At 43.0% G+C, this 27,592-nt stretch overlaps 1 protein-coding gene across 1 annotated transcript in view; it reads left to right on the top strand.

Annotated features, from left to right (window-relative positions):
- Window positions 1-5,292: 5,292 nt before the first annotated feature.
- Window positions 5,293-27,592, top strand: part of myripb (myosin VIIA and Rab interacting protein b) — a 53,342-nt gene continuing 31,042 nt past the window's right edge. The window contains exon 1 of the mRNA XM_062379036.1: window positions 5,293-5,513. Coding sequence (XP_062235020.1) covers window positions 5,296-5,513 — 218 coding nt within the window. The 5' untranslated portion in view covers window positions 5,293-5,295. The remainder of the gene's footprint in view (window positions 5,514-27,592) is intronic.

Genomic DNA, 27,592 nt, shown 5'->3' with positions numbered 1-27,592 from the left:
TTAGCAAATAAGCAATTAGGAATAGATTTATTTGTGATAAAAGCAATCGTTAGTTGCAGCTTGAAGTATGACTATGATCGGTTTACCAAAACAGAATTACAAAGGATGTGAATAAGCTTTATTTAATTGAACGACTGACCTTGATGAATAAATAACTTTTTGTGGTTCTCACTTGAATGTAACACTGTGAATGTTAATGACTTCAACTTCATCATTAAATAATGTATGAATCTCTTGATAACTAAGGTGGCCATTAGCCAGCACCAGGCTCAGCTGGGGTGTATCAATGACTGAGTGAGAGGCTGCTGCCGCTTTCCCTCTGTAGAGCTAAATACTGAATAAGTAGCAGTAACCTTCAGATTGAAATATGGCGCGTAATGCATCTACAGTACAAGGCATTTATATTTAAAATGTAGAAATATGTCCTGTGCTCTGAGTGAAAATTCTGCCTGCTTGAATCTATAAACCCTGCAGCTCACCTGTATTTTTCCAAACAATACTTCACGAAGTCCATTTAATTCTTGTTCCTGAAAATAAACACATTTTCATTTCATGCATAAAAGCTGTGGTTCTGTGGAAACTCACATGCCAGTGCAGATGACCATCTCTCAAGGTCGCTTCAGTAGCTGATTTTAGCTTAGCATTTAGTCGCCTCCATCCATCCATTATCTTTTCAGCTTATCCTTTGAGGGAACTGGATTCCTGTCAGTTCCAGCTGACATTGGGCGACAGGTCACCAGTGCATCACAGAGCCAACATACAGAGATATATGTTCACATTCACACCTCCAGGCAAGTTGGTCTTTAATTAGCCGAGGCTGCACTTCTTTGGGCTGTGGGAGAAAAACCCACAGGCCTGGGGAGAACATGCAAACTGCACATCAGAAATGTCATAGTCAGCTGGCAGGTGTGAACCATAGACTGTACAACAAGATGGACGACGTGACGATTACCAGAAGTGAAGCCGAAAACATCTCTATCGCCACCTGTAAATGGCTGCAGTATAGGTCTTAAATCCAGCTTCTTCCTTTTTCAATGGGATAAATTTATCAAAGAGCACGTCACATATATGGACTCATTTTGTTATTTGATTCTATAAAAATGCGTTGAAGGTCTATCTGATTTAGTGTATGAAGGTAAATGTGTAAATATTAAGTATAACTGTAACTGCTTGTTAACGTTGTACATTTGTTAATGAGGAGGCCTCATCGCCGATAAAGAGCGACCCGTGTTATTTCTCATGATCTCCGGTGTACGCCTCTGGCATCTGGATGACCCACATGTTTCTACAGACATGGCCGCCAAATGAGCTCATGTTTTCATGTCTCAATAATCGAGAGGTGAGTTAATTAGAGGGGACATCAGGGATGACGGAGCGCTGTTGTCCGTGGATATGTCTGTACAGTCATCCACTCATTTAATTAAATGTCTGGAGCAAGCCGTCATCTAACCGGGCTGCTCATTTATCCAGGCTCATGGACATAGAGAAAAAGAAAAATATAGATTGTGATCCTTATCGGGACTGAAGGAAATGATTTCCAGGCAACAGCCTCTCAGAGTTATTGACACAGAAATGTTTTGTGAATCTACCATAACAGGCTCACTGAGGTTGGTGCTGTTTATATTCTCTGAACCAGATGCTGAAGCTCTGATTAGAAGAGTTACATTTATTCCTATTACTTTATTCCTATGCTCTTTTAAATTGTTTTAATTTGATTGGAGCCTCTGTTCCTCCGCAACTATAAACTTATGTATGTTGATTCTGCAACCACTTTTGATCCCGCATATAAATAAAGTGTGTGTGTGTGTGTGTGTGTGTGTGTGTGTGTGTGTGTGTGTGTGTGTGTGTGTGTGTGTGTGTGTGTGTGTGTGTGTGTGTGTGTGTGTGTGTGTGTGTGTGTGTGTGTGTGTGTGTGTGTGTGTGTGTGTGTGCGTGTGCGCGTGTGCGTGTACTAGTATCTATACATATGCCTACGCTGCCCTTCAACCCTCACATCAAGCCCTCCCACTCTCACACGACACTGTATATGAAATGGTTTGTTCATCTTGGTAATATTCTGTGTCTAATGATGCATGTGAAAAGCAATCAGTGAGGCAGCGGAGGATCTGCTTGAGGAGCCACGTTAATAACTTAGGGAAGTGGGAGATTGCACTGTCCCCACCACCCCCACCACCCGCTCCAGCTCCTCAGCCGAACGTACATATATTACACTCAGGAAATTTGCAATATGCTGCTTTTAGCACAATGTTTTGCAATACACTTAATTTTCCTTGTATGCCTTGGTGGTTTTTATCAGGTAGGAAACACAACACACAACTTTGGGAAATGATTTGGATTTCTGGCCGCCATTGCAGTTACTGATATTGGAGAGTAAAAGAATCAAGTATTAATATATAGGCTGATATATTTAAAGATTTTTTTGGCAATGACTCTTTTAGATGTCAAACCTTTTTTACAACCATTATAATATTTAGCAGTTTTAATTATAAACTTTGTTATAAATTACTTTTAAAAGAGATGAAACACAATTTCAAACCTAAAGTTGATTGTTGGTTTTCAAGTTGTCTGTCTCTCCCATTCTTGTGAACCTAATATCTGATGAGTGCCTTGAGTGAATTTCTAATGTGGTACAAACATTCGGTTGGAGGATGAAATCAATTGATTTCCCAGGTCAAATGTCAAGGTCACTGAGACCGCACAGCACATTTTTGACATTGTGAACGCTAATTTTCAGGAACACACTCAGAGAATCCTTTCCAATCTGGTCCAAACAGTCACTTGGACTCACAGATTAACAGATTATATTTAGATGGTCAAAGGTCACGGTGGAGTCACTTAACATGTTTTTTGGCTTTCTATCTCAAGTCTGCTTTTTGGGAATCGTCACTTGGACTCAAAGATTACATTCAGGTGGTCAAAGGTCATGATGACCTCATATGAATCTGAATATTTTGGGGAGTGGATTAAAACTGCACTGGTTGGCTGAGGTATACAACCACAGCGCGTTTATTCTAGTTTGTAAACATATCTTTTCTGCATCGTTCTGTAAAATAAATGTTTCTATATCGGCAAATATAAACGGTAATTACAAGAAAGGCTCATATCAGCCAATGTATCAGCCAGTTGTTGAGTTTTTATACATATATTTATATATATATTTTGTATGCTTTGCGTACATCCCAATGCTGACGCTTGTCTCTCACTGTATACAGTAGATCTTTTGTGTTGAGCACACATTTGTTAGCCTATATACCATACATACCGCCCTCTCTATGTTTCTGTGGGCTATAATCTGGCTGACTGACGTGCATCGAGAAACCTTTTAAATTATTCACTCACTGCCGATTGGAGCCAAACTCACTTTCACACCTTCCCTGCAGCAACAGTTCAATCACTGCGTCTCAGCCTCCCTTCACACCTAATAGCAGCTGATGGGCGACAGTGTAAACATGGATGAATGTGTTACTTAACTGCTCCTCATTACTGTGCATTATTTTAAATATAATTGACAAGAGAGCAATATGTGCTGAGGATGATAGGTCTATGATATCAATGCAAACCATTACATAATTTATTCTTTGACTGTGGTGCACATCAGCAAATCCTGCAGTCAGCACAAATCCTGCAGTGGAAAAAAAAACATGTACATAATTTATGTAAACTGTTGAGAACAGGCTACAGATAACGAAGCTGCTTTACTGGTTAAACAACCCCCCCCCCCCCCCGTAATTTAACATCATTCTCATTAACATTTTTGTATCAAACGTATTTTCTTCAAGATTAGATTTGTTTTGGACATATCGCCATAGATCAACCTTTCTTTGCCGTTAATCCACTTGTTTTCTTTCCTGACAGTCATTGGGTTTTTATAAATCTAGCTCTCAGCTTTGTTATTTTTCAGTGAGGGTTTTTATCTGAGGTGATTTGGAGTAGTTATGATGTTGGCAGGTCTGTAGCATCTCTGGTTACGTTTGCATGATTTAGCTTCACTAAACAAACCTGATTTGTCTTTCCACCCTATTTCATTTATTATTATAATCCATGTAGTTTGCCTCATGTTATTCTGATACACACTATGCAGCCCTTAACGGAATGAAAAAAGAGGGAATCCATAAATGTACATATCTTGTGTCATTGGGACTCTCCAAGGGACATCCTGCGTAAGATAGTCCCTGTGATGAAACACAGTCAGAACTCCCTCTCCCTTTTTAAGGATTTATAGAAAGCAACATCACTTTTTTTTTGCTTGTTAACTTTGGAGCAAAGCCCTCGGAGGTGAGCTTTACTAATAGCTCGTTGGCAATGATGAATTTCTATTCCTGGGAGGAGGAGGAGGCTGGTGGGTTAAAACCAATTTACACCCCAAATTATGTTTTCTACGTTTTTCTATTCTTCAGCCCTCAAATAGCCAAACCTCCCTCATATAAAATGATGTGCAGAAATGGTTGTGTGCAACTGGGATGCCAATGTAATCCGTAGCTTTGGACTTTGAAACAACCTTATAGGTCAAGTATATCCATAATAGTTCATTAGTGTGAAGACTTCTCTGAGGCTGAAGATTAGTGGCACTTCGCTGCTCTGTAGCCCCCCCCCCCCCCCCCCCCTCATTGTTGTAGGTTTAAACTGTCGTTTGTTGACCCGCAGCCCATATAAGTCCTCCAGTTTGACTGTGGAGGCTTTTCATCGAGCGCTGTGTTTTCCTCTCAGGCGAGTTTCTGGTGCGTTGATAGTGATGTCTTCCCGCAGGCAACCTTCAACTTCTGCCAATTTCTTATCCATATCATCATAATCTTAATCAGCGGAGATGCTCGTGCTTGTTCAAATGGAGGATGCAGGAGACGAGCATGCCGTCCTCTCCTCAGCTGTGTTTTGACTGATGTAGGCAAACAAGGCATGACGGGTCCTCCCAAATTGAAATGCCAGCCATCACATTAATTCCACAGCATCGTCGTAAGAGACAGAGAGAGAGATGGAGAAGGAGGGAAAGAGAGAGAGGAAGTGTTTTCACGAAACCCATGACCCCCCTCTGCCCTCCCCCCTTTCTTGTTTTATTACCGCCCCCACCCCCTCCTTTTAATTTTTCATTTGCCACAGCTTCTTCAATTATTCCACATCAACGTTTTCCGACGTTTTTGCACATTTCTACCTCTCGACCAGACGCTCACCACCCTTTCACTCTGCCTCCCCCTCCCCCTCCTGTCCTATCTCTCTCTCTCTCTCTCTCCCCCCCCTCCCTCTCCCTCCCCCCCCCCCCCCCCCCCTCTCTCTCTCTCTCTCTCTCCCGGTCTCAGCGAGATGAAGCAGGAGCTGGCGGAGGAAGGCAGCAGATGCTCCATCCTCTCCAAGCAGCACCGTTTCAACGAGCACTGCTGCATCCGCTGCTGTGCGCCCTTCACCTTCCTGATCAACCCCAAGCGCCAGTGCCTGGACTGCCAGTACAACGTCTGCAAGACCTGCTGCACCTACAACAAGAGGGACAAAGCGTGGCTCTGCTGTGCATGCCAGAAGGGCAGGTCAGTGATTTCACACAGGCACATTGGCATTGAACGCTGGAGAGATACGCGTAATAGCAGAGGAATGAATGGGGATGAGAGAGATACGGGATGAAGCTGTGAGTTGGTTGATGGAAGGGCAGTGAAAGGGGGGGGGGGTAGTGTGGTATGGGAAAATAAATATGGGGAGGAGAGAAGGGATTGAGAACAGATCAGGTTTTCGGAATATGTGAACTGTAGGAGACAGATGTGAGGGGAAAAGTGAATGAATGAATGAGAGGGAAAGGACGACTTTGATGGAGTCAGTGTGGCAAGGATGGATGTTTTATGGGTGTTTGAGGATTTGGTCTATAACATCCAACTCTGTACTCATTTGAAATTGTTTTCAGCTCTATTTTCCAGTCTTTTTTAACAATACTGCTGTTTGTATCCGCAAAGGAGGGAGACGCTGCGGGTCCATTAAGGGAGACGATAATGAGAAGAAGGTTGAATTGAGTGAAACATATTAAAAGAGAATATATATACACACTGCTGCAAAGAGATGGAGAAACAGTGGGAAGTAGGGAGATGAATAATTAGGCATCCGTCAGGTTTTTATTTTTTATTTTTGGACTACAACTCCTATGTCTAATGGGAATTGTTTGTTTACTCAATTTTTGTATTTATTTGATTCTGCTTCTAAAGCAAATAGTACAGTTTTTAGAGATACAAGAAAAAGAAGGGAACCAGGACATGAATCATTAATAGAACAAGACAAAACAATCTGAAGAGCGGAACGAGGCAGGGGAATATATTTCAGCTGGTTGTGTTTTCAAATGAATGTGTTTATAAATGCATGTCTGTCCAAATCCTTTGGAATGGCTCTAGTGCGACTCGCCATTGGATGAATATTGAGCTTCTCTCTGTCTGAGCAGTAAGGGTGGGGTGTTGGAAATACTATGACACTGGAGTGTGTGTGTCAGGCTGTTGTGGATTCATGGCTCATTGAATTCAGACTATTGGATGTGATGCATATACATTTGAATGTTATGTGGCATTTGAATTGCTTATAGTCAATCAATTATGTTATTTCCCGCCAGAGCTTCTGCTATTACAGAAGAATGTCTTCCAAAAGGTATTATATAATACTCTGCAGGTCCATAGGTGTAATTTGATACCTTTGTCATGATATTTAGACTGAAGTATCATTTAAAGAGGGCATTGGGTTAGAAATGCAGATGTGTAGGTGGTGTTTTTTTGGAGTTTCCGCCTGTTTGTGCACCTCAAGATGGAGGTTGGCAGGACCGCAGGGCCCGACTGTGCTGTACAAAAATGTGTTGCCCCTCCACTTGGCCCTATTTTCCTCCGCTCAGTCCCCCACGCTCTGTCTCCTTCTGTCTTCCATTGATTTTTTGCTGCATGTTGTATCGAGTTAGACCCGCTGCCCTGAGAGTCCTGGTGTGTGAGACCACAGCCAGGAGGAGGAGGAGGAGTGTGAGACGGGGGACAAGAGGAGCAGGAGGAGGTGGGAAGGAGAGGGATGATGGCAGTCAAAAGAGACGGCAAGGTTTGCATCGATCATCTCACTCCATGTCACTCCTCTCTCGCCATCTTTTCCCTGCGTGTGTGTGTGTGTGTGTGTGTGTGTGTAATGTTCTCATTAGGGGTTTAGACTGAGTCACAGATGGGCCTGATGTCACAACACAGCTGACTACCAGCCACGTATAAATACAGCACTTTCATTAGGGCATTAAACAGGCTTAAATCTGGTTTTAGCATGAATTACACTCTCAGGGTGGAGTCATGTCATTTGGAACAGTGATTTACAGCTTGCACAGAAGAAACTATTTATACAGATCATTGTTTAATAATAATTAGTCAACTGTTGGAGAGCATGGCTGCTTAATGCTGAACAGTTGGAAGATTGAGTGATGGAAAATAACTCCGGCGAGGAGCGAGGCTCTCATGAACAGAAGGATCTGTTTAAAGGCGAGTCATTGTGCAGTAAATAGAATGCAAATTAATTTGTCACTTTTGTCTTAATTGTAAAAAGAGAATACATGAAATCTTAAACAAAATCGATCAATATCAAGTTTGGCAATAACAAGTTAAAGACAATTTCCTGTGTCATTTGTAACGTGTTTTGTCAATGTTTGAAGGGATTTTACTGAATCTAAATGCGACATGAGCTCACGAGGGAACAGAACGCCTAATGCTCTCGCCGGCTGTCCATCAGTATTTTACTCACAAGTATGATGCATTGAGGGAAAGCATTTGTAATAATCACACACATGGACACACCGTGACTAAAGTCAGACACTCGCGCATGGATGGATGCATATAAGAATATACACATATGTGTGTGTGTGTGTGTCTTTCAAGATCCTTTTGGACACATTTGCAAAAAGAGATGCGGGAACGTGCATTGATTATATATTGCGTAATTACTGGGCGCAGCAGCTGTAGCACTTTTGAATAGTCAACGTTTTAGTTAGTGAAGAGAACTGTGGGTATGATGTGTCTAAATGTTGATAACAGATGGTATATGAAGAGAAAAGTGATTCAGCAGCTTTTTCCTAACACCTCTCTTTTCCTGTAAAACATGCACATACACATTCACACGCACACACACACACACACACACACACACACACACACAGAACACTGCTTTGCCACCTGAACAACAAGCATGACCATTTGCAGTCTGTTGAGATAAATAGCATCTTCAGCCAATGGTCGACAAACGGTATACACTTCAGCACGAAATGTGTTGACACACGCACACAAAAGCACACACACACAGATACAACATGCCAGTCATCATATTTAATGAAAAATAAAGAGTAATTATTTTCTGCTTTGGCTTTACATTCAAAGCATTGTGGAGAATTTTGAAGGGGAGCTACAGGAGATGAAGACAGATGAAGGTTGACAGTGAGGGGGGGTGACAGGGAACGACAGAGGAGACGGTACCTGTCCCAATTATCTGGCAAAGAAAATGCTGTTCACTTTTCTTCTTGTTCTCGATTCTAAAATTGCATTTTTCATCCTGCTGCTTTATTCCCCCTTCTCTGTCTCTGTCTTCTTTTTTCCCTCGGTCCCCATCGTCTTTTTATATTCTCGCTCTCCCTCCCTCTTTTACGCCCCCCACTGTCTCTCTATACCTGATGAAGTCTCCATTTTCCCCATCACATTTACATTTGAGCTACCGCACCTCTCCGTGCTTAATCTGCAGAAATGGATTGCCGGGTGCCTCCCTATATAGTCCTAAGGCTGTAGTATAGACTGTGTGTGTGTGTGTGTGTGCGTGTGTGTTCGTGTATGTGCGCATGAGTGGCAATACACCCAAGTGATAAACTGCTCTTACCACTTTATGGCTTTCATAATCTCGTCCTAATGTATGACTGCAGGGAGATTATGGCATCTGCCGCAGACCTATACTCTACTGGATGTAAATACACAAGCACAGGAACATTGTAACTGTGGGTGCACACAATACCACACAACCGTCCAGGTTTAATTTAATTCCATGGAATGACATTTTTACTAGTTAAATACCTTTTTATATCAATATTGATATTAATTATATTTTAACCAGTGCATCTAATTCTTCATGCATGGAAGTACATCATTATCCTGAGGGTTTAGTGTGTGTGTGTGCTGTGCAAACACAAGCACGGAGCCACACCTACCTCTTTATCCACTCAAACTCACACATGCACACAATCACACACTGCTGCAGTTTTAGTGCGACATTAACCGTCTGTCGTATTTAAGTGTGAGTTCATCTCTTGCACTGACAGGATGGTCTAACCACCGCCACTGACGGACGGCTGCACACCAACATATAATTATTTGGTTCTTTCCGACGGGGCTGCTGTAAAGGCCGAGCAGAAGGTGGTTGGCTCGGGGGCTTCAGGAAACGAGCAAACATGCACGCACACAATCTCCTGCTGCAGCGGTAACAGCAAAAAAACACACTCACACATTTAAGGATATCACACGGCTGCCACATCCACTTACTGTTACAAGTAGCAGCCTCCGTCTTTTTCGCAGAAGCAGTGAATGCAGGAGTTGTGCCGTTTGATTTCTGATGTGTAAGCAGAGGCGAACGGCGCAGAGAGGATTCAGATATCAGCAGACAGGTTGTCAGGGTGTTCAGTGTAAGACATAATCCAGGTGATCAGCATCGTTCACAGCCACAGAGAGACACCACTTCGGGTCTGAGCATGTAAATCCTCTCTTTATATGATATAAAATTAGAAACATTTTAATCTAGCTAAGTGTGCATCAGAGGCTATGGCATATTTATTGCATATCAAGTATATAGAAAATGATATTGTTCTCTGGATTTAACTGGTTAATATTGTAGGTGATTTATCACTAACCTTGTCCTGCTGTTTTATTGTTTATAAAGTTTAAAGCTGCTGCAGTGAAATTCCCAGAGCTTTCAAGAAAAGTTGATCCCATAACTATTAAATTGATGTTCCGATAAAGCCAAAGTCCTGCCTCTCTGCTTCGATCCCGTTCACCTGCCCTTGTCTTATAATAGACAAGTTTGGATTTAGTCGTGTTTGTCTGGTTTCTTTGTTTATTTCATGTTCGTGAATATTAATTTCTAATATCTAATTTCTTTTTTAATATTAAAATTCGAAAATTCCCCACAACAATAGCAGCAGCAGTCTGTGTGTCTTTGAAGACACCGCTGCTGTAAACTTCTCGAACTTGCCTGCTGCTGCGAGACGAGCACCTGGGGCTAGGAGAGGCAGAGAGTCACAGTGTTATCTTTTCCTGTCCTCCTTGCGGGGGTATTTTTATCAGTGCGGTGAGCAAGCCTTGTCTTAGACAGGAAAGGTGTGCCCCACAGCACCGGGGCTGCAGATGAAACGTGTGTACACCATCACTGACTTTTTCGGTTTTAATGAGGCATTTACATGTCTCTGTCTGTGTCCTTAGCTCCTTGTTTGCTCCGTTTTTCCCTGGGTTTTTATTAGCAGCTATGCTGGGGGGGGGGGGGGGACCACAAAGGAAATGTAGGAACAATTCCTTTGTGGTTTCAGCAGCGAGCCAAAACGGCAAGGCTTCAAGACTCAGAGGACTTAAAGAACGGAAGTCTCACTGCTCATTTGTCTCCCGGCCATGCTGTTTATTTGTAGTGAAGCGCTCAAAACAACACTAGAGGCAAATAAAGTTTTTGTCCATCCATCCTTGCATTATCTACAGCGCTTGTCCTTTGAGGCTTGCAAGGGGGCTGTAGCTAGGTGCACCCCGGACCGGTCACAAGTGCATCGCAGAGCCAACATAACCTATTTTCAGACATGGACTCCAGGGAAAGTCCACACAAATTATGTCTGGACTTTCTCGAAGTTAAACGCTCAACTACGCTGCAGGAGACTCTGCACTCAGACGTTTGTGTAAGGACAGAGTACAGTTCATACAGCTATATAGAGACAACCAACCAGTCACACTCACACCTCTGGTCAATTTAGATCTTCCAATTGACCTAACTCCAACTTGCACTTGCACGGAGGAAGCTGGAGACCACGGAGAAAAACACACAGAAACTGTGAGAACTTGAACTCCACACAGAACAAGCTCGGCTGCACCGGGATCCGAACAAGGAACCTCCTTCCTGTTAGGCAACAGTGCTAACCGCTCAATTTGATGTGTGCAGCCATACTTAATACACACATGTGGCGTGCTCGGGCTTCTCAAAGCACTGTTTCTGTCTAATGAGCACGCGAAGTTGAGTACATTGGGCGTCTGAACATTTCTACACTGGCAGGAAGCTTTTCATAAATTGAACCAGCTTCGAGGACGTTCACGTGCAGCTGAACCAAGCTGCAGGCGGAGGAGGGAGAGCCACTAATCATCCTCTCTCCTTCCATCTCAACTTCTACAGATTCTCCATTCGCTGCGTTGTCTCACATCAAGGCCGGCCCAATAAAGGAGCCGCAAGTCGATTGTAGCACTTGATGGTGATATGCAAAGGAAATGTAGAATTTTGCAAACAGATCTCAGTGGTGGTTCAGGCACCTCCACATGGTCCTGAGTTTGCAATCAATGTAAATACTTAAAGATAATTTTAACTAATGCAGAGTTTCCTGTAAAGCTAATGACTGCAGAATTTTCCAGCCTCGAAGCCATCGCAGAGTGTAGTGTGTGTGTGTGTGTGTGTGTGTGTGTGTGTGTGTGTGTGTGTGTGTGTGTGTGTGTGTGTGTGTGTGTGTGTGTGTGTGTGTGTGTGTGTGTGTGTGTGTGTGTGTGTGTGTGTGTGTGTGTGTGTGTGTGTGTGTGTGTGTGTGTGTGTGTGTGTGTGTGTGTGTGTGTGACTGCCGTAACTGCTCCCCATTGTGTGACCGCTCCGTCTGTGAAACCTTTTTTCTCTGTAGGGGATGAGGTTCTATAGTTGGTGATAAATCACTGCTATCCAGGTAAATATGTGAGTGGACACAGACGCACACGCAGACTAACACGTACACAAAAAGAACCTTGTAGGTTTCCTCCTGTGAGTGTTTTCATCCCTGTCAGTCGTTGGAAGTACCGCTGTGTGTTATTCAGCTGTGATTGCTCTGAGTCATTAATGTGTCTCTGATTACACTGGTCGCCCTCCAGCTCACAGGCCTCCTCTTCTGTGTGTGTGTGTGTGTTTGAATGAATCAGTTACACCTCTGATCTGAGCAGCACTTCAGGTCCAGTTGTGAACTTGTCTGTATTTTCTGTGACGAACCTGCACGTAACCCATGTCACACGGCTCATGATGGTGTACAGTACACTGGCCGTCACGCCACTTGAATGGGGTCATTTGTGTCTCACCGTGCTCACACAGCAGGCTGCAGCACCGAGGTGATTGGAAATCTCATGATTCCTAAATCGGTTTATGCAGTAAGTTGGCTGGTGGATCAGAACAGCAGCTAAAGCTCCTGTTGTTTTTATTGTGGGTTAGTGGGATTGGAGACAGACAGTGTTTGCCACAGAGTGAAGTAAGATGCAGGTGACAACTTATGACAAGAAGGTTTATTCTAAGCCCTATCCGTTGTTTGTTGGTTTCTGTTTGTTTGTCTGTTTGTGTCGGGAGTTCCACGAAGTTTGGAGGCAGGATGGGTTGTGAGTCAGGGAAGAGCTCTTTGTACTTAAGCATGCATCTGGACAAAAGGACAGATCTCGGATTTGGGATTTTTACTTTCTTGGGTTAGGGTCATGAATCTTGATAAAACAAATCAGACATATTTAACTGATGTCTATGAGTTTGAGCAATTTGGTGCAGCTTGATTGAATTTACGGGAACTGTTGGTTATTGAAGGACGTATACGCTCTACTGAGTTATTATATTGTGTATTGCACTCTGAGGTCAAAATCTCATTTTGTTTTGCACAGCTACACTTTATTCTCTGTTAGTGATAACACTTCTTAATTGATATCTATTATCTGAAAGTAATGGTGCAATCCATACAGTCCATCAGGGGCATAAATTACAATTCCAACAACAACTTGGCCCTGGCAATTTGATTGTTGCACTATCTGCATGGGCAAACACTCAAAATATCTCCTAATCACACACTACTGGAAACATAACCAGCTCTCCTTGCATCACTTCTTGTTGTGAATCACATCATGTAGCAACAACACAATCCTCAGGTTATAAAAAGGGAATCGGGGTGAAAACAATAGTCAAAAAGCCAAATTTACCTAGACCTAGATTTATTCAGGCTTAGCTGCATTTCTGCAGCTGAAGCACATGCATCAGTTATGTTTCAATCACGGCATTGGAGGTCATGACCTTTAATCCACTCACAAACATTTACTCCGGAGAGGCCATGTGTTCTCAGAAACCACTGATCACCGATTTACTCAAACAGAAATTGTAATGCTCATGTTGAATCTCTATTCCCCCACGAAACCTCCCCTCACCACTCGATTGGCTCCGGGCTACAGCGTCTGCTTTTGCAGATGTGATCGATAAAAAAACACGGTGAGATGCCCTCTAGCGCAGCGAGTTGTGTCTTTTATACCGGTGAGGTTATGAACTACCAAATTGGCTGATCATTAAAGTGGAACTGCTTTCTAATTAAGAAATAACTTTAGTGTGTTTTACTCTCTACGATGCTCTGTGTATATCTATGTTTCTTCCCCTCCTCTAACTTCATCCTTCTTATTCCCTCCCTCTCTTGTGCCCTTGTGCCGCCCTCAGGCAGATCTCACTGTCCGAGCTGCTGAACTCTCTGCAGCATGGAAGGAATAAGATATTGGAACTGCAGGATTTTCATATAGCATTGCACATTCTTTGGATGGCAACCCAAGAACCCTCTTTTATAAAGGAGAAATGTTGTGTTTTACCCAATAGTTATAGCAAACAAAGTGTCTACTAAGCATGATAATTTGGTCTGGTTTAAAATAAAAGATGTGTTTTACTGTTAATTGTGAACGCCTGCAGCGCCGGCAGCTGGTTCCCTCGTCCTGTATCAAGTTAAGGGATGTTGACATCTCTATCGCGGATTTCATCTTAGATCTATTAATTATCGATGGTTCAATCTCTGGCTCCTACGGTCCACATTCCAAAGCCTCCTATGGCAAGACTGGTCTGTCATAGAAAAATAATGTGTATGGGGCACTTTATGAATGTGCGTGTGAATGGATGAATGTGACTTGTACTGTAAAGGGCTTTTAGTGGTAGATAAGACGAGAAAGGCGCTATATAAATTCAGTCCATTTACCATTAGTCAGCAGGAAGTCGAGAAGATAATGGGGCCTGAGGCTGGGACCGGAACAGCAGTCACATTCATTCATGTGGACTACTTTAAAGGTGCTATATGTTACTTTTCACTGACGCCGTAAATGTGGTTTGTTGCCGGAAGCAGGTGGTGGTGATGGTCGCTTGTCGAGAGCTTCAGCTATAACTTCTTTTACAAGATGATAATAGTGTAATATCATCTGAGCACCATGACTTCTTCAGCACAGACTGGATCTACAGATATCTGTTACCAGAGAGTGATGAGAGGGGCCTTTGGGGCGAGAGCTAGCTGGTTAGCAGACTCCTAGATTGTGAAACACTGATTCAGGAAATTGGTAATTAACCATTAAAAGTCTCTAAACGCTATGTTAAGTAGTTTGATTCCTAAAATGTTTCTTAATATACGACTGTGGTTCTGAGAAGTTGTTTTTGGAGCGTGCATGCGGAGAAATAAAACACACTTGTCTCACAAGTGGTTTAAAATGTTCTGGGAGATGCAGCCAGTGTAAATGAATAACAATTATCAGAATATGCTAATGTCAGTATTCCACTCCCCCTGTACCACTGTGGTTCTGAGGGACTGTCAGACAGAGTGTACACACCCTTATTGCGTCCTCTCTCTCTTTCTCACTCTGCTGCATATCAATGGCTGCCTGCAGCTCCGGGCATCTGTCTCTTTGCACCTCCTCGCCCATTTTTCAGCTCTTTAAACGAGGCTCAGCCAGAGCGTTGCTGCAGAGCTCGCTGCACCCCGCTCACCTTGTTCAGTCATGATTTCCCACCTGAGCGAGGAGGGCTGTTTGAGCTCATTTGTGTAAAATCATCTGATGTTATTAAGTCTGCACCCCCTTGGCCCCTGAAGTAGCAGGTTGATGCTGACCAGTTCCCTTAGTGCTTGTGTTCTCGGGCCCCATGGGTGACAGTGAAACTGCAGTGAGGGAAGGTCGAGCATATTTGTATTACCTTAGCTCTTCAACAACATAGAATGTGAAAACTGAATCAAGAAATTCCTAATTTCCTTTTATTAAACTTACAAAGTTTCATCATTTGTCATAATCAGAGACTATAGGGGTTCCTCTGCCGATGCCATTATCAGAAATGCCAAGAATGGTGGGATGGGCATCAGTGCAGAGAATTGATGTACCGATCCAACACAGATAAATGTGCTCTTTCTTTTTTCCCAATGCTTCCAGAAGCTGTCAAAATACTTTATACATATACCGCCGCAGCCCTAATCAAAACATCTGCATTGGAGACACTAATTGTCGTGGTTTATGGTGTTATGTACAATCAAAATGAGACAGGAAGGGGACAATGTTGCCATTTCCATGCACTGAAATAAAGCATTAATCATGTAGATTATTGGATATTTGTTTTCCAATAATCATTAAACAAGCTTCCGAGACTCTTTCACCATCTTTGCTGTTGACCTGTTTCTGCTAAAGACTCCGATACTGAACGTTGTGTGCTTTAGATTGCTGTCCGGATATGTGTATGCTTAAAAGGCTTGCATTTGAGTATGATTATACTGTTGGAAGCTCAAATGCCACAGGACAGATTTCAGCAGGTATCTGCTATTCAACTGAAACATCTAGTGGCCTGGATCGGCCAATAGGAATCCTGCATTCTTCCCCTCCCTCTCTTCCTCTCCCTCTGTTTGTCTCTGTCTTTTGGGCTATTTGTTCAGAGCAGCAGCAGCAGCAGAGGAACTCTGGAGATGCGGTTTGATTCTAACAGGATCAAAGCAGCCTTTCACATCACAGCTGCCAATGGGAGAGATATCGAAGCTGCAAGCAGACACACAGTTGGCACACACACAAACGTGAACACAAAGAGAGGCGCTGTGTACACACACGCGACCTGAGAGCAGAAATTCACCACTGTAAGTGTTTCTGGTCCTGTGGTACATTTTTTACGAGGAAAAGTGAATAGTGAGAGTCAAGTGGCGTGACAGTTTGTGTCGGGACATGTAAGAAATGTCTCCAGTCTTTCTCGGTGGTGAATCTTCTGATTGTTAAGTGATGTCTCCTAGAAATTACATTTAACACTTAATTGGTCTGTCGGGATATGTAATAACTGCCTGGATTATATTGTGTTTGGATGAATGAACCATTACATTTGGTTTGGGTGGATAGCAGGTGTACGAAGCAAAAATACATCATAGACTGTATATAAAGATGGTCGACACGTCCCCACGTCCTCCCACTGTCCTGAAATGGAGAACAAACATCCCTGATAAGAAGTTCTGCATTAGTAATCATGATGTTTCTGCCCATGTTTATAGCATCAAATACAAAAAACAAACTTAGTGGGGTCTTGCATCTTTAGCGCCAATATTTTTGTTAAGCTTGAAACACTTTCAACTTTGCATCTTTTTGAGCCTTTGCCTTGACTTGACTCCACAGGAGGAATGTGTGTTATGTTTGGTCCGAAGGCACCAACATGTGTGAGTGCTGAACTTTGGCACTAAACACCATTTGGGTCAAGTGTATCTGCTCTCACCTGCAGAGGTGAGCTATGGAGGCCCTGCAGGTTCCCTAGTGTCTTGTGGATTCATTCATTTTTAATGAAGGACTCTCTGTATTTTCTCCAGCCCCCCTCTCTGTCCCTCTCTTACTCTTTTCTGCTCTCTCATTCCATATCTCTGCTCTCCTGAAGCTCTCTTGGTCACACAGCCGCGGAATGTAAATCTCCGCACTGATTGTGTTTACCTCAACACTTTCCTGAAATGTACACATCTTTGGTAAACGGGTTTCAGTAAACACTTTCCCTGCCAGGAGTGAGTGAGCGAGCGAGTTTGACGTCGTCTGAACCTGCCGGCCTCCTCTTGCTCACTTTGTGTTGATTCACTCATGGTAAATATCAGACCGACTGCCTGCCGACCTGCAGAGAATGTAGAGGTTTCACCTGGTGTCAGTGCCTCAAATAACCTGCAGGCGGATAACCACAAATCTCTGCAGTCTGCGTCCGCGCAAACACACACACACACACACACACACACACACACACACACACACACACACACACACACACACACACACACACACACACACCCTATCCCATATGCAGAGATGTACCACAACATGTAGGAAAAAGTAAGAGCTGCAAAAAGCAAACAGAGGTAGGAATGTGAGCTCAAAGATGGAAACAAACAGACAAAGACACAAGGGGACAAATAAGAGAGGGAAGGAAGGATTGAGCCAGAGTCCAGGCTACACACGTCTTGGGGTAAGCTTGTCATGCTCGCTAATCCCCTTCCTCACCACCTCCACATGCCACAAAACACACACACACACACATATATCCAAACACCTCCGCCCTGCCATTGCTGTAGTTTTCCTCCATGATTCTATGTTTGGGACTGATACGCAAGATTTGTTCATTTCCTCTCATCACTGTGGAAGATGAATCCACTGGTGCTTAGGTCTACATTTTACATTCCTAACCTGTGGGCTGTCACTTCAGTAAACTGATCCTTACATTCACATTTTACAGCATTTCTATTCACGTTCATATTAATGCATTTAGGTGGTGTTTTATTTTTTTAATTCATTTCATATAGGAGTCACAGCCACGACACAGACACAAGAACATGAATCATTCCAGATACGTTTATAAACCCAATGTACCTCATGTGCTTCATTGGTAAAGGGGATGTTAGCATGAATTAATACTTTAGCTGATGTTTGGATCTCTACAGCTTCTGACATACACCAGAATTCAAACCACCAAAGTAAGAGCATTATATCAGTTAGAACACTTATTAGAGGTTTAGGGAGAAACAGGGAGATGTTTTGTTCTCTGTTTGTAATGGTTCTTAATTAAGGCTTTTGCAGCAAAATATGTTCAGAGGTAATGAGCCTTGTGATATTTTTTGTCCTCTATTATTACTTCCCTTTTTGTCAATTTTCCCTTTGTTGGAAAGAGGACATAATGGGGACGAAACAAAAGAAAAGTCACCAGCAGAAGCTCAAATGGGGACACTGCAGCGACATGATGGAACACGTTACCCAAACACCCAGCAACCTTTGTGTCCCTCTATCAAAAGATATAGTCCAAATATCCCATATCTAAACGCTGCCATCTTTTACATATGGACCCAGAAACTGCACAGTAGTGATTGGGGGATGGAGCCATGGTACTGAGGATTGGGAGATAAATCTAATCGACCAATGCGCTTTTATGGCATCAAAGGCATCATCATACAATAAATACAACCAAACTTACTGAGAAACGTAGCATTTGAACATACTCCAGTGAAATGAGAATACCTAAAATGGCAGAAACCATCTATTTAGACTTGACTGGTTTGGTCCATATCCCGTCCACGAACAACAAGGAGGCAGGATTTATGACCCATACTGCAGCCAGCCACCAGGCGGTATCAAGTCAATATGGCTTCACTTTTTAGCAAGTGGCATGTCATCTATCTTCATATATACAGTCTATATACGGTCCATACACCAGCTCCACAGTCCCTTCCAGTGTTGACTTCACCCACAGATGGAGAGTATCACCTTGATGTCTGCTCTGATCTCCTCAGAGGTCACTGATAATGATCAAAACAATTTCTCTTGAGAGAGAGAGGGGGGTTGGGGGGCGTTCTATTCTCCGTCCACCTCCTCCTCGTCATGGCTTCAATTACTCCGCGTGACGGCATCAGTATGAATAATGCATCGCTCTGGCCTGGAGTACAACGTATGGCTGTGTGTTGGTGTGCTGACATGAAAGAGAGAGGGCAAAGGTTCTTAGGAATGATCAAAGCAAAGCTGGAATTTTTATTAAAAAAAACAGCAGCGGCGCAGAAGCAGAAACAGCAGAGTGCTTTGCACGGGTCATCCAAATGAGCTTAATCAGTGAAACAATCCTCCCAACACCAATCCCCATGTGATCTCACTTCTCAGCTGTCATTATTATCCGCCGGTTGTAATATTAAATACTGTTTATGGCAGAGCTTCCTGCCGCGGGATGTTTTCGCCTCGGGCACCTCGGATGCTGCAGAGGGATATTTTATCCTAATGAGGAGCACATGGGTAATTAAAAGGTCAGATGATATATAGTCTACATTAAAAGTTACAATCCAACCTCATGGTAAAATAGTTTCAAGGCCAGATTTTGTCCACTCGCACTGAAGTAAACTCCTCCCAGCCCGGTGTTGTGATCGGTAAATCATGCGCCGGGGGAGTCTGTTGTCAAGGGGGCCATCAGTTGATGGATGGCGCTGTATTTCATCTATATGGCATCCATCTCCTCATGCAATCTGTTATGCTCACACTTACTTCTCACCATCACCCTTCTCCAGTGTACGGTCGGTTTCGCATGTGATCTCTCGCCGGACGATACAGCCTCCATCTGTGCGTGAGCACACTGTTACAGTCTGACGAGCGTCATTTACATGAATAGCAAACACCAACACGCTATTAAATATTTAACAATTTCCCATTTCTGTTATAGGACACATTCAATGTCAACACTTTGAAGGTGTCACTCCGTCTCCACCTTGTATCTGCTCGATGCAGCCTTCAGTAAAACAAAGACAGAAAGACTTCAGTGAGGTGAAGAGATGGGAACACAGCCTGTATATAAAGATGGACATGACAGCTCCCAAAAGTGAAGCGAAAGCCCCGTGATCACCACCTGTTGGCCGGCTGCAGTATAGATCATTAACCCTGCCACCGTAATGTTAGTGGTTGAGACATGGACCAATTTCAAAAGTCAAAGTTCAAGTCATATAAATTCATAGTGATTTTAGGTCATTCTTTACAGTAACTTAGGTTTTAATTTGATATTTACAGATTACAAACAGGGTGAAACGTCATAATTTACGGCTGAGACTGTCTTGTGATTGGTCGGTTTGTGTAAAGACCAGACTTCGCTGCCATGGCTCCATCCCCCGATCGCAACTGCACAGACTCCAAATCTGGAAGATGGCATCGTTCGTATCCAGGATATTCCAGCCTCATATCATATATATATATTCACAATAGGGACCACATTACTCAGCAATATGTGATTTTAAAGTTTGAATGGAAGTGGATATTTTTGGATGTTGAGGAGACACGGAGTGAAGTGGTCGAGGTGTAGATGCATCTCATAGGATGGTCTGGGAGGACGCACTGCTGTCTAGACTCAGTGTGTGTGTGTGGGGGGGGGGGGGCTCCTCAGCCAGTACCTACTAAATGTATGCACCAAACTGAATAAGAAGGGATGGAGGAAAGAGAGGATGATGGGATGGATTGACCAGGTATGTTAGAGGTTTGGTTAGGTTTGGCCCTACTCCCTAGCCTAAGTTAACTATTTAACTTCGTACAGAGGGACAAAGTAGGGACGCGTTGATCTATCGGTGGAAAGCAAAAACATGCAGGTAAAAAAGTGCAATGATGGATGGATGCAAACGGCAGCAGAGTCCAAGCCAGGAACACAACAACAGCTATTAATGTCATTCCCACTGAAAGTAATAAGTCCGAGGGAGATTTCTCTTACCCTGGTGATGAGACGTCTCCCCTCTCAATCTCACCGCAGCATCTGTCTCTGTCACCGCGACATCACGGAGGAAAACGCAGTAAACGGTTAAGGGTGGGCGAGTTAGAGGAGAGATAAATGTGTGCGTACCCCTGTGTGTGTGGCTGCATGCATCTGGTACATTAATGGTTTGTGTGCTTTTGTATTTTGTTTGTGATCTGTGTGCTGAGCATCAATGATTCATCGCCATCCGGCTCCCACGCCCTGTCTGCCAGACCGAGCTGCTGTTTGCTCTGTGCGAGGGCTCAAGCTATGGTCGAATGTGCCCTCGGGGCAATGAAGACAGAAAGTGATCGTGAGCAAAGAAATACCTGAGCAGAACAAGCAACAATATTAAAGTGTGTGTGTGAAAGAGAAATGCAGTTTGTAATCTTATCACAAGAATAATTACCCTTCATAAGCACACTGTAACACAATATTTATTTTCTGGCCTTCTTCCGGCAACATGCAAATTAGTCTGATGAGTAATGGTGATGTTGACCTGCGACTTGGATGTATCACCGTAACAGGAAACACATTTTTTTATTTTAGTGACGCAAATGGGGCTGTGTCCTTACCGACCATCAGGAGTCGCAAGTGCAGTTTCAAGTGTATTATCACTGATGTGCTTCCTGATCATAGCTACACAACTACAACACAATCTCACAGCAATGATGCACCTGATCTACCTGCTTCTTTTTGTCTTTTACACGAGTAAGTTAAGATTTGAAAGAGAAGTGCAAATCATATAAAGTTGGATTCACAGCCACATTAAACCTTCACTCCCATGAAAGCCTTTTTAACACAAACATTGAAAACACTTATGGCACATAAAGCAGGCACAGGAGTTGTTTTTCCTGGATGAGCATATACTGGACTGAACACATTTTATGTGATAGGACTCTTGTTGGTTTCATTTACCTTTATATCTATGGTTTTTAAACTCCTTTAGCAATGAATATCTCTCTGTTGGCGAGACGTATCACAATATATTTTCGTGGATGCTCTGCACTTTCCAGCATTTTTCCTGAAAGTATTTCTTACTCACTTACTTAATTAAAACATCCATACAGCATTTTTAATGTCCATGAGACTGAAGGAAAACTTTGTGGAATGTTAGGCAGTTTTCATTTCAATTCATAAAAAAAAAAATGTATATGCTTTCTATGCATGTGCCTTTGTAAAGACAGTATTGTTATTTTTTAGCAGGATTGGAAACACACATATTTTGTTTCAATGGGGAAACATTTAATCACACGTTACACAGACATGGAGTGAGACTGAAATCATGTCTGATAACATAGACAGTAGTTGTCGGTTGTTCCACCAACAGTCTTCATTTCTTGGTTGGTGTTGTGTGGCTGATGGGAAGTGCTCCCAGGGTGAGGGCAGCCAGAGGCTTGTTTGCGGAAAAGGACTATTCTCCGGTTTCCTAATTGCTGGGAGTGCAATGCAATGAAATGGCTCACTTTATTGGTCCCTCTTTCTGTGGCCGCCTTTCCTCCAATGAAATGCACGGGAGAGAGAAAGAGAGAGGAGCCTTCTTGCATGATCACAGACAAAACACTCAAGTAATAGCTGTGCTTTGTTGTGGCCTTTCTGAATGTCTTTATCAGAGAAAAGTAGAGATCTCTCAGGGCAGCCCCAGTCGTGGTATTTAAAGAGATACAGAGATGTTGGTGATTTGACTAACTGCTTTCCGAAGGGGCTGAATGTGACAACGCACACGTCAGAGTCATTTGCTGCCGACATTTTCACCATTTCCCAGAACTTTTCCTTCCCCCTATAGTCCCCTAAAAGTCTGGAAAATGTAGGAGTGAGCCCTTGTAAGAAAACAGCAGGAAAATTGCGAAAAGATTTACAGCAGGACTTTTCTGTTTGTGTTCCTTTTGTTGTGAACGTGTCTGATTCGGACAATCACCTACTGCTCTCCAACTAACTTCGGAAAACAACAGAAACCAATTATACGCATCTGATATCTGAAAATGGTTCAAGAGACTTTATTCTGCCTTTGAGTGTGGATTTCAGACACAAGGCTTTAAAGTGTTTCACAGGTTTCAATCTGCAGTTAAACTGCTGCAAATACGCTATTTATCTCATTTCCCATCAACTGCATGTGGTTTCTCCGTGCTTTCGGTCTAAATGACTAAGTGCATTCATGAGAGACGTCTTTAGAATCAAGGACATGAGCTCAGCTGATGCACAAACACAACCTGAGCCATTTGTATTCTGGAGTGTGTATTTACTTCAGCTTCACAAACATGTTTCCCATCATGCAAAGAGCGAAGAGAGTCAAACTTTTACATTTCCATTCCGATCGACCTTTCCCGCGGTCACAGTAAAGGTCATTCCTTTGGACAGCTTCCTGTCACAAATGTCAAGCTTTGATGTCTGGAGCGTTTTCTGCAGTCAGTGAAACACATCTCATTTAATTTCTTCCTCTATGGTTAAAAAAAAAGAAAAAAGGAGAAGCTTCCTGTCTTATCTTCCTCACACACACCCCTCAAAGAGATCTTAAAAGAACCACACTTCTTCTATTGAACATCGATTCCCATGGATTAAAAAGACCGGAGATGTGCTTTGAAAGGGGACTTCTAAAAATAGATCCCAAGGAACCAAACGCCAGTCAACACAATGACCTTTTTTTATCGTAAAACGCTCATTGTGCCTTTCTTCTCCAATTTGTCGCAATTTCCCTTTCCTTATATCTCCTCTCCTCCTCCACTCCGCTCTCGGTTCTCCTACAGGTGTCATCGGTGTACGTGGCCGGGTGTTGATGGTTTCCTCTGTTCCCTGACAGGACCTTTAGACTGACACTTCACTACATTATACACTGGCAGCTTCAATATGCTGTTTCCCCGTGTTGTCATGTTTGCCTGTCTCTCAAAGTGAGGGCTTGTCTTCACTGCTGCAGAATTTTTTTTTTTCTACCTCCATTTGAAAAAACATCTCTGACGCACGACCTTCGTTTGACAAGATATATCCGTCCATTATAATTACTTTAAAAAACATATCTGTGTTGACGAGAGGCCCGAACACAGAGGAGAAAGTTAGTTTTGAGAAATATTTGCTTTAGCGTGGAGCAGATGTGACTTGTTTACGATGTCTGTGGTTTGAATCAGACTTATGACCTTCATCCAGTGTCGTCTTGTATCATTCTCCAATGACTACCCGATTACATTTTAACGTGGACACATTCAGCTGACATTATTATTCAGCTCATATTTAATTACTCTGCACACAAGGCTCAGTGAAAAAGAGCATTCTGAAGGGTATGTGTGTTTTTTCTGGATGCACTGGCAACAAAAACTCGGCCACATCAGGAGCCCTCCCTCCCTGCGTGTGGTGTAATATATAAAAAATTAAATAATATTTATGAAAAAAAGAGAAAAAAGGTTTCTGGTGCAGCCCTGGTGTAATCTCCAAAATCCTGTTATTTCAGTGGATTTTCATTTCCTGGCTGAGGTGTTTGATGACATTATGAGGATAAAACCAGGGTTCCCACCAGTGTGTGACCTAAAGAAATGAAGAAAAACCTCCAAAAAGCCATTTGATGCCATCCTATTGAGATTTAATTATCGTCCCAAGGTTTGCAGTTCTTTCACAAGGCATCTCACAAATGAATTGTGTTTACAGGTCACTGCCTTTCATCATATTGATTCTTTGTGATTTTGGTTCCACATAATTGTTCAGATAAAGGCTGCATGCGGCAGTTTTCATTATCCACACGGAATTACCGGATGGAGGACGACTTTGAGTGGTGGAAACCGTAACCGCAGTCGAGGGCTGCTGCTGCTGCTGCTGCTGCTGCTGCTGCTGCTGCTGCTGCTGCTGCTATTGCTGCTGCTGCTATTGCTGCTGCAGAGCTCTGCCTCTCTGCATGCTAACCCCTGAAATCCCATGTGGTGCTCGGGCTGTGCAGAGGCTCAGAGCAGATTATCTCACTTCCCCATATGTTCCATACAACCAATGCTGAAATAGATGTTGTTAAAATAATAATATACTGCAGCCGGTAAAAACCGCCTGTCACTACATTAGCAGAATGTTTTTGTCTCAGTTTTTTCAAAGTGACCGATCATGTTTCGTCCTAAATGACCCACGTGTGCAGGTGAACAACAACACAATGATGGGACTGAGCAGCTGTTATGGAGAAAAATTGTGGTTCCTTGAGCTAATGAACACAGATCAATCCACTATTACATTTTTTTTATTACAAAAATGAGAATCGCTTTTTTTCTTTTTCAGAGTAAAATCATGATTCTGTCTCAGAGTTGCAGTCTTGTCCTTAAAGCAAACTTTTTTCTGCTTTTCCCCCTCATGCTCCATTTTACTGCTGGTTTTCTACATCTCCTCATCATGTGGGGTAACACCTCATGATGAAGGAGAATGTGTGTGAAAGTTGCAAATTCCAAGCAGTGATAGTGACAGAAAAAACAAATTGTGGTGCCTGGTAATTCAAACTGCAGACGCATGGACCTGTAGTCTGATATAATGCATCAGATATGATCATAAACACCTTCCTTGAATTAGGATATTTTCCGCTGCAGTATCACTGGGCTTCAAAGGCACCTTCGCAATATCTGCAGTTGTGTAAATATACTGCTTGTTGCCCTGCGTGAGATGGGTCTCATAAAATGTTGTTGTTAACCTGTGTCAGTTTGTGCGATATCATCTGAGGCATGTCAGATTGTGCAGTTTAGCCGTGGTGAATCAAAGCTGTGGAATGGAAAGAAAGAAAAATCTGTTCACATCATTTTCAGACCGATTGATCGGTCCATATATCCGACTATCTTTGATTTCCAAATCTCCAAATGGTCCTTCGGGTTTCGGGTTGATGAGCGAGGATTTCGCTGCTTATCTCTCTGTAGTTTCCCCAAACAACACAGTGTGAAGGGGCCTTAGATCTTCAGATGCATTATTGATGAATCATTAGAAACTGATAGTAAGCTCTTTCAGTACAGGATGCTCCGTCTGTGTAGTGAGTAACGTTATTGGATTCTAGTTATCTCCCTGTTGAAGACTTAACTCTGGACACAATGGGACAAATGTTTCACTTAATGAACCGAGGCGAGCTGAAGTAAGAGGATAATGAGTTCAGTGTTACAGTTACAGTATGAATACTGGTAATCTTTTGATCTACAGGAGAGCATGTGACTTATTGTTATACCATGATGAACTGATACCACCATATCAAGTGTCTGACACCAGAATGATCGTCTTAAAAAAGATATCTTATTCAAGAATCTCCGTACGAAGTCTCATAAAAAGAGAATATTAAATGTCTCTAATGGGAGAAAAGGAATTATTCAGTTGCCATGATTTTTTTTAAAGCAACAATATGTAGTATCTAATCCTATTTCCATGGATTAGCTGATACAGTATCAGTATTGGTTGTGTAGCGGTGGAATACTCCATGTCTGATATTCTAACTCCCAAAACTACTGCTTGAGGAAACCAGACGCTGTGTGAGCACTTTGCAATTCACTTTGGTGCCAGTATCCACGCTCTGTCTGAAAGCCCTGTGCCTCCGAATAACTCATTTCCAGTTTTCCACACTGTGCCGCATGCACATCCATCTGTGACACCCCGGACGGTGAAAGTCTGAGGAATGAGAAGGGGGGGGGGGGGGGGGGGGTTGATAAAGCGGAAGAGGGAAAGAGAGGAAAAGACAGAGATTGGGGGAGAAAGTAAAGATGACAGCTTTTGGTCTCGAAATAAAGAGCTATAGGAGGAGGACAGAGTAAACTGCCTGACCGCTGTCTGCAGCTCCTAAATGTAGACTTTCTTTTTAGAGGCGTAGGTAAAAGTGCAGTGAGTGTAGCTGGGTGTAGTAGAAGACTTTAGTGTAATCCTTTGGGTTAAATGTTGCAGTGCAGCAGATACACAGTCAAAACTGTGCAAATTATAACTGCTCCGGAACACACGCTGCATGCAAATGTGTCTGCAGTCACGGAGGGCTGTTCGTTTAATGACCCTCTGCTCTGCATGGGAGAGGCGGCCAACTGCTGCGTTATGGAGAGAGAGACAGTGTTTCTATCGACCCTGCTCATACGCTCATATGGCCCAAATTGTCTCTCAACATAAAAAGGCTCATCTCAAACTGATCTTCTAAATGAGCAGCGGGCAATGTTGGATTCAGTTGTTTTGTAGCCTGGCCATTTTACCTGTATGCGAAACTGAAGAGTTTGGCTATTTCTGTATAACCATTCATTCACATTCCTCTGAGATGTGTGTTTATAATCACAAGGTGAACCTGGTGTTAGAGCTGGGCTGGTTCACAAAGGCCAAATTATGTTGCTTTTATCCAGTTTGAGTTTGCAGATGTTTGTGTTGTGGCTGCGTGTCAGCACAAGCGAACAAGCAAGAGAGAGAGAGAGGAGTCAGGAGAGGCTGAATGAGTCTGGTGCAGCTGTGCTATAAACAAAGATTTGGTGTGGTTGTCAGTGTTGATACTGCGACAGTGGCCACAAATAAATCAGTGTACGGCCAACAGTTTAACGGCACGTGCGTCACAGACCACCACCGAGTGTGGTTTGAGTGATCGGACCTTAGAGAGCATTCCGGACACATTTGGGTGTGTTCAGTCCTGAAGTTAACCCTGACCACTGATGTAAGTGTTTCTTTCTTTTAAACCAGTCTTTTGCCAGAGTTATTTTTATCTAAATGTCAATCACCGAAGCCCTGGCAGGTGATCAATACTCCAGCTGCTTCTCGGAAAGGTTATGTACCAGGACCGCTGGTGTAAGACTTGTTTTGCTGCCTCTAACAAACCAGATGCCTTCTTAAATCATACCGACAGTTTGGGAGAGCCGTGCCCGAGTTTGCTGAAAATATCATAGTTCTCTTCGCAGTTGACCTACGATCTTGTTCTTTGTCCTTCGGCCTTTTC

The sequence above is a fragment of the Platichthys flesus genome, chromosome 21, assembly GCF_949316205.1.
Source record: "Platichthys flesus chromosome 21, fPlaFle2.1, whole genome shotgun sequence".
Lineage (NCBI taxonomy): Eukaryota > Metazoa > Chordata > Actinopteri > Pleuronectiformes > Pleuronectidae > Platichthys > Platichthys flesus.
This window is presented reverse-complemented; position numbering and strand designations above follow the sequence as displayed.